The sequence below is a fragment of the Pelophylax lessonae genome (genome assembly GCF_965119305.1).
Source record: "Pelophylax lessonae genome assembly, chromosome: 10".
Taxonomy (NCBI): Eukaryota; Metazoa; Chordata; class Amphibia; order Anura; family Ranidae; genus Pelophylax; species Pelophylax lessonae.
Genome location: NC_138777.1, coordinates 78,196,784 through 78,214,852, shown reverse-complemented (window position 1 = coordinate 78,214,852; position 18,069 = coordinate 78,196,784). Strand labels below are relative to the sequence as shown.

The 18,069-nt window shown below is 42.0% G+C and overlaps 1 protein-coding gene across 1 annotated transcript in view; it reads right to left on the bottom strand.

The window, feature by feature from the left end:
• The window catches only part of TSPAN32 (tetraspanin 32), a 70,753-nt gene that overhangs the window by 36,120 nt on the left and 16,564 nt on the right, over positions 1 to 18,069 (bottom strand). Inside the window, exons 3-4 of the mRNA XM_082271094.1 lie at positions 12,396 to 12,493; positions 2,316 to 2,390 (exon numbers count right to left, since the gene is read on the bottom strand). Of these exons, the coding sequence (XP_082127220.1) occupies positions 2,316 to 2,390; positions 12,396 to 12,493 (173 nt within the window). The remainder of the gene's footprint in view (positions 1 to 2,315; positions 2,391 to 12,395; positions 12,494 to 18,069) is intronic.

Here is an 18,069-nt window from a genome sequence, read left to right as displayed (position 1 = left end):
CAGTTTTTTTCTGGCTGAACGGAACAAAAAACTATGCAGATTGTCCCATCCACATATTCAAGGTGGATGGGAGAATCCTCCCTGCTGCACCATTGTATTCTGGCTGTCAGACTCCCCTGCCATCAAAATACACTGATCAGCTCTGTGGCCCATTGGCTGCAAGCACTGATCAAGCAAAGTTTTTCCAGCAGGACAGTTAATGATAAGTCAATTGAAAGATTGACTTCTCATGAACAGGAACAACCATACATGGATCAAAATTTTTGTGGTTCCATAATTCGATCCACGTATAGCCAGCTTAACAACTTCCAGGTATTGGGTACCTCTTAGAGAGATCACAGTACTCCCCATAGCAATGCTTTCTTAGAACACCATCTTTATTTAAGGACTATCAAGGGACTGATTCCTAAACTGGGATACAGGCTCAGAAATAAGACAGATCAGCCCTGGCTGTAGTCTCTCAGCCTGTGATTTTTCTACAAAATGACAGTGTTGCAGTATGATTAATGTGGGAGAGAAGCCTCATGGCTTGAATTTTGGCCGATTCTTGCTCAGTCTGAGCTGTATTTGGCCCTTTCGACACCACCCAGCTCAACAAACTTTGATCTGACAATATGAAGGCGCAGGGTGGAAAATTCTTAGCCAAACAGTGACTACAGTCAATCAGGTATTCCAACAGCCACAGGAACTGCCGACAGGGGAGCTTCTTCCATCCAGGCTATTTAGCATGCATAGGGAAATCTATTGATTTCTCTAAATACATCATCTCAGCCTAGACAAAGTCTCCGAACTGGATCGCAAGGACTGCTAATGGTAAAAGATTAAGCTTCTTTGAAATATTGTACTGTTGTATATTGTTACAGGTCAGGATTGAATAATGCAGACTTGCAAATTTAAGGAGGCTGTGGTCCATCAGATAATAGAATGGGAGTGTCAGCCCAGTACATATGATGTTTGAATGGCCAAAAGATTTCCGCCCAGATCCGTTTACAGGTATTGTAGTACCTGTACTTCCCCGATGGAATCCCAGGATTTAACAGCCATAAACAAGTGAATTAAAAAAAAAAAACGCAATGAATTGCCAATTCTGCTACTAAGTATGTGACAAATGTAAATTACAGAGGTGGAAGCTGACATAGCATGTCCTCCATTGGTTGCTCTTGATGTTAAATTAGTGAAGAACACATGCATCAAGATATACTAGGTATCTGGTGGTTCACAATATTGGTTCATTTTTTATTAACTTAATAGTTTAAAACAAAGAATTATTATTGTTATTATTATTTGAATTATTATTATTAGAATTGTTATTAGAATTATTGTTATTAGGTTTTATGTAGTAGTTAGAAACTATAGAATTAGACAACATTCCCTTCAATATTGTTTTGAGCCTTGGCAGTTAGAGCTACCTCCCTATGCTGTCCTAAGTATAGGGGCAACATAAAGAGCTTTATGAAAAACATGGGGATCACTTCTTATTGCATGACTCAACAACTTGTTAGAACCTAAACTTTCCACAGAAAACAAGCTATCTAATGTGTGTGTATGATAGCAATGGACTAGTAGAACAAGGGTCGGTTCTGATGGGTACACAGTGGAGTGAGTCCTCGTTAGTGACAAAAGGAACTCTCAGCAGACAACTAACTCCGGGGTAGGTATAGAGGAGGGCCCAGTACAAAAGTTCATATCACTTAGATCTTTTTTGAAATGTTTATTGGTTAAAAGCATCAAGTACATCCAACGTGTTTTGTGAAAAGGCCTCTCCCTTCCTCAGGGTTGGAGCAGTACATGTAATTAGAACAATAATGAGATGCAATAGGACCCTTTTTTTAGGCTTGATAAAAACTGTCACATCTTATCGGCATTACGGACTCATCATGATTCAAATTACTTCTACTGCTCCAGCCCTGAGGAAGGGGAAGGCCTTTTCCCAAAACACGTCGGATAAACATGATGCTTTAAAACACGTTGGATTTACTTAATGCTCTTTACCGATAAATATTTCAAAAAGACCTCTGAGCATTATGAACTTTTGTACAGGGTGCTCCTCAATACTCACACCCACCGAAAATTAGCAATAATGTAGAATGATCTTTACCAGCAGTTCTTGCTGAGAAGGGAATATTTTACCCCAGCAAGGAGATCTTCTCTGTGTATAGTCTGCTTTATGATTCTAAATCTAACTTTCCAATTTATACATAAAATCTTATTCAAAAATGTATTGAGGATCTATGTATGGCTTTGTTCATATTCTACATACATTCCATATATAATAAAAGATCACACGTATGATAGAAACAGAATGATTAATCTACCTGACTTTTATACTCTTGGGTCCAGGTTAATCCAGCCATTATTATACAGAACAGGAAGCCAAACCCAATGAATGCCTGCAGAAAAAAGAAATGACTCTTAATTAAAAATAAAATGAAATGTATAGTTCGCTATTTCCCAAGACAACGGAAAATTGTATGGTGTATACCACTGACACCTGCTGGCAATGCTAGATAGTACAGCCACTTGTTGTGGAACCTGAAAAGCACAAATGAGTTGCATAGTGCATTTATTTTAAAAATATTAAATTACATAATTAAGTACCAGAAAAAAAGTTGATGAGGTAACATAATTATGAAGATGATTGCCTGATTTAGTGGAAGATCTTTCAAATATTTAAAACACATTTGTGCACTAAAGTCTTATTTGCTGCAATTACTACAGAATCTGGATATTCCTTTTGTCAAATAAAAATGTGGGTCGTGGAATCATCATCCAAACCAGCATTTAAGGCATTGGAATATTTATGGTTTTCAAAATGGTTTTCAATGCTGAACATACAAAGGGTGAACAAACTTAGGATTCACCAATGATTTCTATTGGGAGTTACCACATTATAATACACATTTGCTGTGCTGCAGAAAAAGAATTTAGCCTAAAATCCTCATCTGCATATGCTGACTTTTGTCCTTTACCACCTAGTACAGATTCAATCTGAACCTACCACTCATCTAGATGGCAAATAGTACAGAACAACCAGTAAATGTGCTAAAATAATGGCACATTAATACAGTGCATCTGGAAAGTATTCACAGCGCTTCACTTTTTCCACATTTTGTTATTTTACAGCCTTATTCCAAAATAGATTAAATTCATTATTTTCCTCAAAATTCTACAAACAACACCACATAATGACAATGTGAAAGAAGTCTGTTTGAAATCTTTGCAAATGTATTAAAAAAATCACATGTACATAAGTATTTACAGTCTTTGTTGAAGCACCTTTGGCACTAATTACAGCCTCGCATTCCTTTTGAGTATGATGCTACAACTTGCCACACCTATTTTTGGGCAGTTTCTCCCATTCTTCTTTGCAGGACATCTCAAGCTCCATCAGGTTGGATGGGGAGCGTTGGTGCACAGCCATTTTCAGATTTCTCCAGAGATGTTTAATCTGGTTCAAGTCTGGGCTCTAGCTGGGCCACTCAAGGACATTCACGATTTTTTATCTTGGCTGTGTGCTTAGGGTCGTTGTCCTGTTGGAAGATGAACCTTCGCCCCAGTCTGAAATCCAGAGCCCTCTGGAGCAGGTTTTAATCAAGGATGTCTCTGTACATTGCTGCATTCATCTCTCCCTTGATCCTGACTAGTGTCCCAGTTCCTGCCACTGAAAAACATCCCAATAGCATGATGTTGCCACCACCATGCTTCACTTGTATTGGATGGTATTGACCAGGTGATGAGCGGTGCCTGGTTTCCTCCAGACATGACGCTTGTAATTCAGGCCAAAGAGTTCAATCTTTGTTTCATCAGACCAGAGAATTTTGCTTTTCATGATCTGAGAGTCCTTCAGATGCCTTTTGGCAAATTCCAGGTAGACTGTCATGTGCCTTTTACTGAGGAGTGGCTTCTGTCTGGCCACTAAACCATACAGGCTTGACTGGTGTAGTGCTGCAGAAGTGGTTGTTCTTATGGAAGGTTCTCTTCTCTTCACAGAGAAACGCTGGAGCTCTGTCAGTGTGACCATCGGGATCTTGGTCACCACCCTGACTAAGGCCCTTCTCCCCTCGATCGCTCAGTTTGGCTGGACAGCCCGCTCTAGGAAGAGCTGGTGGTTTCAAACTTCTTTCTTTTACGAATGATTGAGGCCATTGTGCTCATTGGAACCTTCAATGCTGCAGAAATGTTTCTGTACCCTTCCCCATATCTGTGCCTCCATACAATCCTGTCTCGGAGGGTTTACAGACAATTCCTTGGACTTAATGGCTTGGTTTGTGCTCTGACATGCACTGTTAACTGTGGGACCTTAAATAGACAGGAGTGTAGCTTTCCAAATCATGTCCAATCAACTGAATCTACCACAGGTGGACTCTAATCAAGTTGTAGAAACATCTCAAGGATGATCAGTGGAAACAGGATGCACCTGAGCTCAATGAGAATACTTATGTACATGTGATTTTTTTTCATTTTATATTTTTAATAAATTTTAAAAGATTTCAAAAAAACTTCTTGTCATTATGGGGTATTGTTTGTAGAATTTTGAGGAAAATAATGAATGTAATCCATTTTGGAATAAGACTGTAATATAACAAAATGTGGAAAAAGTAAAGTTGTGAATACTTCTAGGATGCACTATATACCTGAATTTAATTGTTTCACATAAATATGCCCTTAAAGTATATCTAAAGCCCAAAACTTTTTTCCATTTTGAATAGAATTGGAAATATTAAAACCTCCATGCTTTTTTTTTTTTTTTTGCTAGCTGTATCACAATTTCTAATTGTGAAGAACACCGTTTATTACCTCTCCTGGAAGCACAACAGGAAGTGAGAAGAAATTAGCTATTCCTGTTTGGGTGACAACTTATAATTTAGAATCTTCCCTCGCTTTTAGTCATTATGACACTGGTCCTTGATCCAGCAGTATGAACCCAACAAGCGTTCCCACCCATCGCCACTGTATTAAAAAAAAACAAATGCCATAGCAAAGGGCAGCAGTGCTGCCAGGAGTGGCACACACCCACTCACACATCATGCTGCTGACATTTAATAAGACATTACTGTTTATAATAAAAGGTCCCAGACTGCCACCTTGTCTGCCAGTGTGATTGGGCTGGATCCTCATAGGTGGTGGCCTTGCACAATAGTATGTTATGCATTTACATTTTGCCCTTGTCTTCATGTGTTCGGTCCTAGGTGTAGTGATGCAGAATGGACACTTAAATAAAAAATAATTTCATAAAATGTCTTGCAAGCATTCCAACTGTGATCTGTTATGGCTTTCATGTAAACCTATTCAAATGCTGATCTCTTCCCCAAGAGATAGGCCAGTGCTGTGTACAGCAAAGCACTTTCCACATAAGCTGTGCTCATGTGTAATATAAACAATAGTAACGTTTTTTATTTTTTTTTATAATTGCCAGCAGGTATTTAAAATGTTCTTGGCGCTGGCAGCCTTAAGCCAGAAACTAACAGTGTCGAGTATCTGGCACCAATAATAAACCAATTGTCCTGGCTGGGTATCGTAGGTTATTCCACCACATTGTTCTATGTACCATGTTTTTAAATCAATTGATGGGGTTATGTCTTTATCCCACTTGAGTTTCTTAATGCATTTTCAATAAAATGGTTGATTTTATGGAGTGCTGACATTTTGGATGTTGATGTGGGACCAAATAAAACTCATTTGTGTCAAGCATTTATTTTATTGGTAGGAACGTTTAGGTTTTCTTTCTTTTGAACAGAGCAGAGCAACAATATACAGTACCAGTAGAGGGCAGAACAGCTTTACAGATGTTACCTTTATAGCGAGTCATAATTCTGCTACACACCAAAAAACTAAAGGGGCTTAGCTATAAAGGCCAACAATGGTTAGCTTGGCCATTTTTGCCCTTTGACTTTTTATTGCAATACAAGCTATGTAACCAACACAACACTGCTGTGCTCCTACTTATGTGAGCCGTAAAAAACGTTGTGCTTAAAAAATGATTGGCTAAATTCACTGATGCTTTTTTTTTAATGTTACTTTTTATTTATAGTATTATTTGAAAATTACAAATGCAATCATTTAACGACTTGATAAAAAGTTGAATATACTGTATTATGACACTTTTGATAGTTGAATAGTAAATTTTTTATAGAGGTCTATACAATCGAGCAAAAGAGGGGAGAGTATGGTGAGAGAGAAAAAAAATTAGATTACGTAGCTCAGGACACACAAATTGCAACCTAGAGAAAAAGCGAAGATGAATTGTCTTCTTGACTTACCGTAAAATCCATTTCTCTGATGTTCCCTGACAGACACAGCTCCTTGTATTCATAATCATTGGGTTAAACTGCCCCCTACAGGAGTAGGACACTATGAAGAAAAAAATTCAGGCTTCACCCATGGGCAGTCCCAGGGGCTATACTTCCTCTCTCTGCTATAGCCACTCAGTTTTGTAACCAGCAGGAGAATAATAGTTCCACAGAGGGATGGGTGCTGTGTCCGTCAATGAACATCAGAGAAATGGATTTTACGATAAGTCAAAAAAACCCATTTTCCCTTTGGTTCATTGACGAACACAGTTCCTGGTATTCATAACCATAGGAACGTCCCAAAGCAGTGTTACACATGAGGGGTGGGAACAACCAAAAAATTCCCACCTGAAAAAAACAAAACACCCTCAAAGAGGATCAGGTCCTAAACAGCAGCCTGCAAAACCTTGCAGCCAAAAGAAGCATCCGCAGATGCCAACACATCCACTTTATAAAACGTTGTAAAAGTGTGCACTGATGACGAGGTGGCCGCCTTGCAAACCTGCGTCACTGACGCTTGATGACAGAAGTCCAGAGTCAGGCCCAGATAGTCCAGCTTCATGGACGAAACCAGAGCAGACTTCTGAAGGTTCAGAATCCAGCAGAACTCCCACAGAGTTCGTATTGTGATCTCCAGGTTGTCCACCAGAGCAGAGGGAGACTCCACTCGCAGAAGGAAATCCTGCTAGTAGCCCAGTACCGGGATCTCCTGTTGGCAGCAAGGCTAGCACTGGGGCTAACACTTTTGTGAAGACCTGAGGAGCAGAAGTGAGACCAAAGGGTAACGCCACAAACTAATAATGCTCCTTTCCCACAGCAAAGCAGAGAAAACGCTGGTGACTGGCACATATTGGAATGTGAAGGTAGGCATCCTTAATATCGATAGGGGCAAGGAAATCCCCTAATGCAGGGATGCCACCACCATTCGAATGGACTCCATTCTGAACTTTCTGTATTCACACAAAACAGTTTCCAGGATTGGACGTCACGTACTTTGCCTTCCTTCCTGTGAACTGTGAACAGGTTTGAGTAAAAACCCTGAAACCATTCCAAAGTCGAAACCGGGATAATCACCCCTTGAAGGAACAGGTTTTGTACCGCCCCAAACAGGCCCTGTAAGCGGTCTGGGGACAGGCGCAAGTTGGAAGGAAAAAAACTTGCCGGGGGACAAGAGCAAAACTCGATCCTGTAGCCAGACCGAATGACTTTGGTCCAGAAACCCGCAAAGACGTTCCCCCATCCTCGATATGGGTGAGGGCACACCTTAATGCTGAAGGAGCCTTGTCCAGGGGTCTGGAGAAGCCCGATCTTGGCTTGCCAAACCAGGTTCATTTGGATCCTCCTGAAAAGGCCCTGAAAGGCTTTAAACATTTTGTCAGTTGACCCTGAGGGACAAAAAAACTTCTTATGAGCTGAGAAGGAGGGTCTTCCCCCCTGTGAGGCTTTTAATGATGTCATCCAGGGTAGCTCCAAACAGGCGATCTCCTTGAAAGGGAAGACCATTCAAAGCCTTTTTTGAAGTCTGATCCTCAGACCAGCACTTGAGCCAAAAGACATGCCGAAGGACCACCACCAAAATAGAGAGGGGAGCCGCATGAGCCATCAGGGGAGCCGCATCCAAAGAAGCATCACAGATAAACGGCAGCTCGGCAAAGGCAGGGAGGAGCTGTTCCCCCTCCAAGTCACGGTGTAAGAGCTTAGCCCACTCGGTCAGAGTTTGTGACACTAGGGTAATGGTGAATACCGGCCTCATTGCTGAACCAGCCAGAGTGTAAATATAGCGGGCCACAGCCTCCACCTTCTGGTCTGCCAGATCCTTAAAGGCAGGGGAACCTTCAATCGGAATCATGGTTGCCTTGTTTAATCTGGAAACAGGAGGGTCCACCACCGGCGGCACAGTCCACTTTTTAAGAAGGGACTTCTCATAGGGGGTAACACCAAGTAAAGCGCTTAGGGACCCCATGGGGATGCTTTGGTTGCCCCCACTCTTTACCAACAATTCTGTCAAAATAGGCGGGGAAAGGAAACACCTTTGCCACTCTGGATGACTTGTGAGTGCCAAAGGGCACCTATGCCTCCATCGCAGCTTCAGATGCGCCCTCCAGCTTCAGGGTCTCACACACAGAAACAATCTGTGCATCCACCAGCGCCTTTTTTGTGCGCAGTTGCAGGTGTGGAGGAATCATCCTCACTATCAGAGGATTCCAGGCACGATGTTGCAGACCCATCAGGGTGACCCACGTTCGCAGCAGCTGAATCAGATTCAGGATCTGATGAGACAGATGAGGCAGGGGAAGGCGGGGGGCGCTTTTTGCAAGCCCATCGCCTGCAAGCCACCTCCACCACAAGGGACTCCAGGACTGCTGTCAGTGCATGAATGGATGGTTGGGACCCGGAGGGCCCCGCAGCCTCAGAATCAGGTGGAGAAAGCTGCTCCAAAGACTCCATGGGTCACCAGGACCACATAAAAAAGTGTAAAACACTGCTAAGGGACAACCCCCACCGCACTGGAAGAACCACCCGGTCACCAGGCACAAAGCACCAAGCAATCCTCAGCAGAGAGGGAGAGAACCTCACCAGACTTACCACCCGCAGAGATAAGCACCTGTAGCCACGCGGATAATCTGCACTACATGTGTGATGATCAGGAAGTAAAATGATCCAGGGGTCAGCACCAAGGGATGAGGAGGGGCTCCCACCACCGAAATCGATGCCCACAGGGCTCCACTGTCATGGCTGCCTCTATTTACAATGGCAAACCATTGCAAAATGGCCGCTGGACTACACAAACATGGCCCCTGTGTATAGAACACACAGGCTACAACAAAATGGCAGCCCCGCGCGGCACCACAAGGCATACAGGGATTGGGATTTAGCAGGATTGGGAGACCAGGCCTCAAGGACAGATCCAGGCAGGCCGGGGGGCCCTGGTAAGAGCCGCGGCCAGGTACAGACCCGCACAGTCGATCATCCGGTCGCTGGCGATGCATCCCCCCCACCCCCCCCCAGAAAGTGGCCAGACCACCCAAACAGCCCAAGCGTATGTGGAGGGGGTGGGAGCAGAATGAGGGACTCTGCAAGCTCTGATGAAGGCGGGACACCCCGAAAAGCGTAAGCGGTTCTTTGGAGGTCCACATCCCACCACAGCCTGCATCAGCAGAGGAAGCCCAGTGGAGAGTCTTGGTAGTCCTTGATTGCACATGTTTGCCCATGTTCCAACTTGTTTTGTGAGTACAATGTGTATGCCATTTTATTTTAATACATTTTTTTAAAGATAATGCGCTAGGCTGGTGCACCCTCTGTCCGTTCCTTTTTTAGGGACTCGGTAAGGATGGGGGGGGGGCCTGCGGGAGGGAGAGGGACCTGGGGGTCTGACTGTCCCAAGGAGGGGCCCATGTCTACCCCAAAACCCTCCAGGAGGAGAGAGGGGGACAGTTACTCATCATACCAGGAACCAGACAGAATCCCCTCCATCGAAATGGGGGACTGTCAGCCAGGAGGAACGCAGCGACCCAGGCCGAGACCTGTTTGTATACGACCTCGCAAGGCATTTAACTCGCAGGCCAGCTCCGTCCAGTGGGGCTATGTCACGCCCGTGCTCGCTGGCCAGACTGCGAGGTCTGCGCGTGCTCGCTGGCCAGACTGCGGTGACCACTGGATCTAGTCACTTAGCCCGTCGGCTAGTCCAACAGTTGATTGTACATCTCACAGGAAAAATTCAGGAGGAAAACATTTCCTATCTAAAAAATGTTGCCAGGACCAAAGACCCCATTAAGGAACTAGGTCCTTACTCCTGACTAGGCAGAAAAAAACTGGGTGGCTATAGCAGAGAGAGGAAGTATATCCCCTGGGACTGCCCATGGGTGTAGCCAGAATTTTTTCTGCCTAATGTCCTACTCCTGTTAGGGGCAGTATCACCCAATGGTTATGTATACATGGAGCTGTGTCTGTCAATGAACGAAAGAGAAATGTGTTTTTATAGCAGATATTATAATAAAGCGGAACTAAACCCTTCTATCTGTTATAACCAATGAAGCTGCCATCTTAGTCTTGGTTTACTCTATACTTGCAAAGGTAAAATATAAAATGATGAAAATGGTGCACTGTTCAACAATTGTGTAACAATAAACATACATTCATATATTTGTGTAATCATATCCAAACCAGTGCATAACATCACAAAACCATATAAAAAGTGATGAAAAATATAAACAAGCAGTGTGAAAAATTCTCAATAATAGGTGCACAGAGCTTCTGTTTTTTTAAAAATGCCAAATATGTGAATAAGTCCACAAAGAAATACAGTGCATATGATGCTCCACAGAAATCTTCAGTGATGTGTAGGTGATTTCAAATAGTTCCAACCACCTGGTATCCACCTCTATGTGCAATGCGCACTCACCTGCAAACATATAAAAAACTTGCAGTATAATCAAGGTATTCCTTTACAGGGATCCAGCTATCTTCCCCATTCACCTCAATACAAAATTGGTGAGCTCCACTGGCATATTTGAATAAAACAAGATGGGTTCATCGTGCAGTACATTTTAAAATGTAATAATAAAAGCAACTTCATGCATTACACTCACATTTCATAAACTTGTAATCTGCCTTAAAAATGTAGGAAGTCACGTGACAAGTGACGTAACGCGTAGGAAGAGCCTGTGATGTTAGGTCCGGTGACCCATGCCAGATGAGCTGGAGCCGCAATACAAGCTTCATTTGCCCTGTGCCATTTGATACATTTTTAATAAGTTTTTGAAATGTGTGATACATGAAATTGCTTTTATTAATACATTTTAAACGTACTGCACGATGAACCCATCTTGTTTTATTCAAATATGCCCATGGAGCTCACTCATTTTGGAAGATAGCTGGATCCCTGTGAGGAATACCTTGATATGATTGCTGGTGAATGTGCATTGCACATAGAGGTGGATACCAGGTGGTTGGAATTATTTGAAATCACCCACACATCACTAAAGATTTCTGTGGAGCGCCATATGCACTGTTTCTTTGTGGCCTTATTCACCTATTTGGCATTTTTGAGAACAGAATCTCCTATTATATATTTATAATACTTTTTTGTGCACTTGCATATATATATTTTTTTTTCATCACTCTTTATATGGTTTTGTAATGTTATGCACTGATTTGGATATTATTACACAGATATAAATGAATGTATGCTTATTGGTACACGAATGTTGAACATATTATTTTTCTTGATTTTTCCCCTTATATAGATATGAGATTATTTTGAACAGCGCACCATTTTCATTATTTTAGAGTAGCATTTTTTCAAGACTCAGAGAGCTTGATACAGTGGTAGCAGCAGTTCACCAGCACCTACAGTTACACGTTTTTTATTAGTTTATCATACCATAGCAGCGCACCAGTGTTCCAAATAATTATACTTGCCAAGGTGCTGCACATGTGATCAGTTATGATACCAGCCATTTGATGGTTTGACAGTTTGGTTGAGGGCACAAGCAAATGTGACAGTTAGCACAGTTAGCATACCCAGCACTGTTTTCTAACACTGTTAAATATATGGGTTTAGTTCTGCTTAAAGCGGTAGTAAACTGCAGCAGTTTAAAAAACCACCCCAAAAAAACACCTGTTAGGCAATTGCATAATGTTCTAGTAAACATCACATACTAGCACATTGTTAAATACTTACCTTAGAACGAAGCCCTCCAGCGGCACACTGTCACACCTGAAAGGGTTTCCATCTTCCCCCTGGTCTTTCTCCCGGGTTTGTGGCCTCCAGCTGTATGATTGGTCGAAGCCGCGATGACTTTATTCCTGTGCATGCACAAAGCTCTGAAGATACGGCACGGTATGCTGGATCTTCAGAGCGCATGCACTGGTGGAGTTAACCGGCGGCATCCATGGGGAATATCTCCTAAACAGTGCACGCTTAGGAGAGATTTATTTTATCTACTGGTAAGCTTTTTTTAAGGCTAACCTGTAGGTAAAAATCACAAAGTGGACTTTACTACTGCTTTAACGGTCTCTTTTAAGGAATGGAATGGTTATTTTTCTTTTCCTAGTTCTTATACTAATGCATATTTTCCATACACACTTTCTCTATCTACTTACAGTTGCCATGAAGGTTTGAGATTCACGCTGAACAGAGGCGGCACTGACCAGGGCTGTGAGAAGGAGCAACACACAGACACTGCTGCCATATAGGATCACTGGAGAGAGAAAAGGACTTTAAATAGAGAAGATAGTGCTGACTTTAGTAAATATGTTTTCGCATACACTTTTTCATTGTAATTAACCACTTGACCTCCGGAAGGTTTACCCCCCTGCATGACCAGGCCATTTTTTGCAATACGGCACTGTGTCACTTTAACTGACAATTGCGCGGTAGTGTGATGCTGTGCCCAAACAATATTTATGTTATTTTTTTTCCCACAAATAGAGCTTTGTTTTGGTGGTGTTTGATCACCTCTGTGCGTTTTTTTTTTTGCGCTATAAACAAAAAAAACGACTGTCAATTTTGAAAAAAAAAAAAAAGACACAATATTTTTTTGCTTTCTGCTATAAAACACATCCAATAAAAAAATGAAAAAAAAATTGAATTTCTTCATCAATTTAGACCAATACGTATTCTGCTCCATAAAAAATTAACTATAACACATTTTTAACTATAACACAAAAGTTATAGCGTCTACAAACTGGGATTTATTTATATATTTATTTTTACTAGCAATAGCAGCGATCAGCGACTTATAGTGGGACTGCAATATTGCGGAAGATAATTTGGACACTAACTGACACTTTTGACACTTTTTGAGGACCAGTGACAATATTACAGTGATCAGTGCTAAAAAAATATGCACTGTCACTGTACTAATGACACTGCCTGGGAAGGTTTGTTTCCACTGTGATCACACAGAGCAGGAGTCCAGCGGCGGGTACCGTGGACTCGATGTCAGCCAGCATCAGCCAATTGTTTAGTACACAGGCAGAAAGGCGAGCTGGTAGATCGCAGTTCTGTCAATAGTGAAGTCACTGAACCTGTGTTCCTGCAAAGCAGGGACACAGATCTTATGCCTTCCCTTAATAAAAGCGCCTCCCCCAAACTACACAAGCACTGGCTAGGAACACATTTAACCCTTTGATCGCCCCTGATGTTAACCCCTTCCCTGCCAGTGTTAATAGTACAGTAACAGTACATATTTTTAGCACTGATTACTGTAGTGATGTCACTGGTCCCCTCAAAAGTGTCAGGTGTTTGATCTGTCCGCCGCATTGTCGCAGTCCCACTGAAAATTGCTGTTCGCCACCATTACTAGTAAAATAAATAAATAAATAAAAATGCCATAAATCTATCCCCTAGTTTGTAGACATGATAAATTTTGGGCAAACCAATCAATGTATACTTATTGGGGATTTTTTTTACCAAAAATATGTATTAAAAAAATGTTTTTATTTTTTTATTGGCTGTGCTTAGTAGCAGAAAGTAAACAATCATTTTTTTTTTTTTTTTCAAAATTCTTCTTCTTTTTTTGTTCATAGCACAAAAAACAAAAACCAAAAAAAACGCAGAGGTGATCAAATACCACCAAAAGAAAGCTCAATTTGTGGGAAGAAAAATCTATTTAATTTGGGTACAGCGTCGCATGACCGCTCAATTGTCAGTTAAATTAAGGCAGTGCCGTATCGCAAAATATGGCCTGTTCATTAAGGAGTAAGGGGGTAAAACCAGGAGTGGTTAAATATTATTAAGAAATTACAACTTGTTTCAGATTTACACCCCGTTCACACTGGGGCGACCCGACTTGCCGGGGCGACCTGTGAAGTCGCGGTGCGCAGCTCGCACAGCGACCTCGGAGCGGCCGGCACGGACTTCATATCATTGAAGTCAATGCAGGTCGCTCCAGGTCGCCCCAAAGAAGCTCCGGACCCTCTTTCTAAGTCGGAAGCGACTTGTGTCGCTCCTATTAGAACGGGTCCTGTGCTGCTCTATGGCAGGCGACCCACGGCGACTTGTCAGGCGACCAGGTCGCCTGACAGGTCGCCCCAGTGTGAACGGAGTCTTAATGATTGTGTTTAGATTTGCTTTAATTACTTTATTTTTTAATTTTTTTTTAAAGAAATCAGAATATCTCCATATTTCAACCTGCCTTTGAGTACCAGATTTTCATCTTGCCTCACCTCCTGCACCACCCCTGCAACTATATATTTTTTTTAATCCCTGCATCTCTGCAACGCACCTTTTTTTTCTTCTGTCTTCTAGCGGCTTAAAAAGCACTGGGTGCTGATATAAAAGAGACCAAAAATCTAAAGTTTTTTGGAATTACAAAAATATATATAAGATTTTAATGAGGAACTACTTTAAATCTATATTTATAATTGAATACATTTGTTCTTATTTCTTGGCCCACGCCAGACGCTGTTTTTTTTTATTTTTTACATTTTCAAAACTTTCAACAAACTGCCTCTCAACAAATAGCTTGGGGTTTCTACTTTCCGAAAAGGGGTCATTTTGGGGGTTTGTGCTATTTTGCCATTTTAGGGCTTCCAAAACTGTGATAGGTAGTAAGGAAGTGAAATTAGCAATTTATGCCCTTTGAAATCCTGATGGCGGTGATTGGTTTTCAGCACCTGTAAGCGGCTAGGCTCCCAAAAAGTCTCACACGTGTGGTATTCCCATACTCAGGAGAACCAGCAGAATGCATTTTAGGGTGTAATTCCACATATACCCATGTTATGTGTGAGCAATATATCATTCAGGTGACAACTTTGTGTAAATTAGCTGCTAGGATTGCTTTTACAGGAAAGCCGACCACCGGATGGAAAAACGATACCAAGATGATGCCTAAACCTGCAGGCACCATCCCTGTATGACCACTCAAAGTCCTTGTTGGGCATATATTGTAATGTTCTTTTTTTTTCCGAGCAGCCTGTGGGCTGAACGAAAAAAAGACCTTAACAGATTCCTCCATTCACATTGATCAATGTGGATGAAGAAATCTCTGCCAGAAAGTGTGTGGTATGCCAACCATTAGACCTCCCAGCATCCACCTACTTCTAATGATGGGCATACGTGCATAGGCTGAAAGAAAAAAAAAAGAACATAACAGAATCCTCCATTCACATTGATCGATGTGGATGAAGAAATCTCTGCCAAGAAAAGTGGTAAAAATATTTGGCGAAGCATTGGGGAGATCCGCCCTCTGTGTCCACCCCATCACATATGCTTCGCCATATATGCTCTTTTTTTAACTGCGGAGGTGAAATCACCTCCTACAGCGCTGCAATCATTGATTTACATATATGCTGAAAGCCAATGCTGTTGCTGTCAGGATAAACAAATCAGCGCTGCAGCTGATGGATGTACCTGCAAAGCAAACAATGGTTAACAATAAAACACAGTAACAATAAAGAATTTCAATATAATAGTATACAGTGCAGTAAAACAGTAGAATGGCGGTATCTGCAAAGCAAACTATGGTTAACAATGAAAACCAGTAACAATAAAACATTACAGTATAGCAGTATATTATAAAGTATAGTAAAACAGTAAGAACAGACAATGAACTCAATAAAACAACTATTTTTGTTTTTAAAACTTTGTTTTACACTTTTTTTTGTAACTGTAAAAAACTTTAAACATTCCGGGCTAGGGTCTTTCAAAATGCAATAGCCATTTAACATCTTTCGAGACCCTGCGTGAAAGTGTGCCCTAGACTGTGCCGTGCTGTACCCTATACTAATACTCCATTAGTTCGTGGTAGCGATGGAAACAGTCCCCGATGCAGAGACCAGGTTGGCCAGGTCAGGAGGGACAAAAATAACGGGTGCCACGCCTAAATCCGTGTTTTCTTCTTCTTTGGGGTGCCCTTTGGGTAGAGGTACCAGGGAGGTCATCTGGAAAATGCCTCTCATGCAGCCGGCTCACTGCACCTGGATTTTGAATTTGGACCACAGCACTTTCTGGCTACAGAAGGGCTGTGATTATCTCTTCCTGGAATTTTAGGAAGGATCCACTTCTTCCTGATGCTTTGCATAGCACGTAAGCGTTCAGCAGAGCCAATTGGAATAAGTATACAGACAACTATTTGTACCAGCATCTGGCCTTATGGACAATTAATGGACACCATCTTCTGGTCGTTGAAGTCCACCCCTCCCATGTTAGTTGTGGACATAGAGGGGCTTCTTAACAACACCAGTCGCCGTTATAATTTGGACTGCTAAATCTGCTTGAATGGAAGACAGAACGAAAACATCAGTGTGTATTCTTCCACTTCATTGCAAGCAATTTATTACACTTCAAGCAGGCTTTCTTCCCTCCGTTTAAGTTGAGCATCTACAAGCCATTGGGGGAAGCCCTGGTGATTAGGTTGCACGGTGCCGCATGCCCTAATTCCAGAATCAAAATGGTGCCTAAAAAGTGGCATGCTTGTGTAATAATTGTCCACGTATAAATGCTACCCATTTCCGAATAAGGGTGACACCAAGTCCCAAACAGTCTTGCTTCTGCTCCCTATGTAGTCTGGGTAGTCAGGGGGCTCAACACTAATATCTTTTCCCTAGTAAATATAGAAACTACATGTATAGCCAGTTGCCCTGTCACAGAGCTTTTACATCTTGACCCCATATCTGGTACGCTTGCTGGGGAGAAACTGTTTGAAAAACAAGGCAGCCAGAAAACCTAATCAGGGACTCATCAATGCAGACAGCTTGTTGGGGTGTATACAAGGCTGCAAATTTTGGTTGAAGTAATTTACGAGGAGCCAAGGATGACAGAATTCATTGTCATTGAAATGCATTAACTGCAAGATTTGCTCGTATCTAGTCCTGGCCATGATGAATTAAGTCAGTGAACCAATATGACTGCAACTCATTCTTTTTAGTAATGCCCATAATGAGGGATAGGCCTAGAAAGGTTCTAAATTTGTAAACAGTGATACGTTTCCATGCGAATTCTCTGGCAAGGGTCAAATTTGGGTTTGCGGTGATAAATTGATCGGCGTCTAGTCCACAATAGATCTGTACAGATCTTTTGTGAAAAACAGCTCATAAAATCCAAGGGGAGTAAAATCCGCTGTTTGAACCTTAATTTCTGATTGGCCAGTGAATGGAGGAAGTGCGGGCACTGCAGAAGTGGTGGGCTCCCAATCAGGATTTGCAAGTGCATCAGGAAGGACACTATGGACTCTACAGGCCTGTCTTTGAATTCTTGGTGGCTGTGGGACACTACTTGTGCTAGCCACCGCACCAGCTTGAACTGCACTTTTTGGACTCGCCACGTCACCAAGTATTACTGCAGTGCTGGTTTGTCGATGACCAGGATGTAAAGGTACACTGAACGAAGGGTGCATTCCCTTACGCACCATAAACCATAGGTATTTAAAATATAACTTTTATTCATTCCTATAAACCATTGTCTGGACTGTATACATGTACAAAAAGGGAGGGTGGGTTTATTGGTTGGCCAATAGTGTACTGATGATTGAATGCAAACAATAATAAATAATCAAGCCAAAAGAGAATCTAGATAATCAGAAAAGAGAAGACAATTACTCTCTCCTATGGAGTCTCGAATTGTGCCTGTCTAGACAAGATGGTCTATAAAAATCTAGGTAGCCGCACACCACTAGTTATGATTGCTCCTCTTACTCATCAAGTCTATCTAATAAATGGCACCAAAAGCTGTAAGGCTCTACCTCTCTGGCTCATATCTAGCCTAAATATCTTCTCCTGTAGCTGTATGTTCACTGCTCACAAAGCTTAGTGGCTGTCTGACATTTGAAGCAGC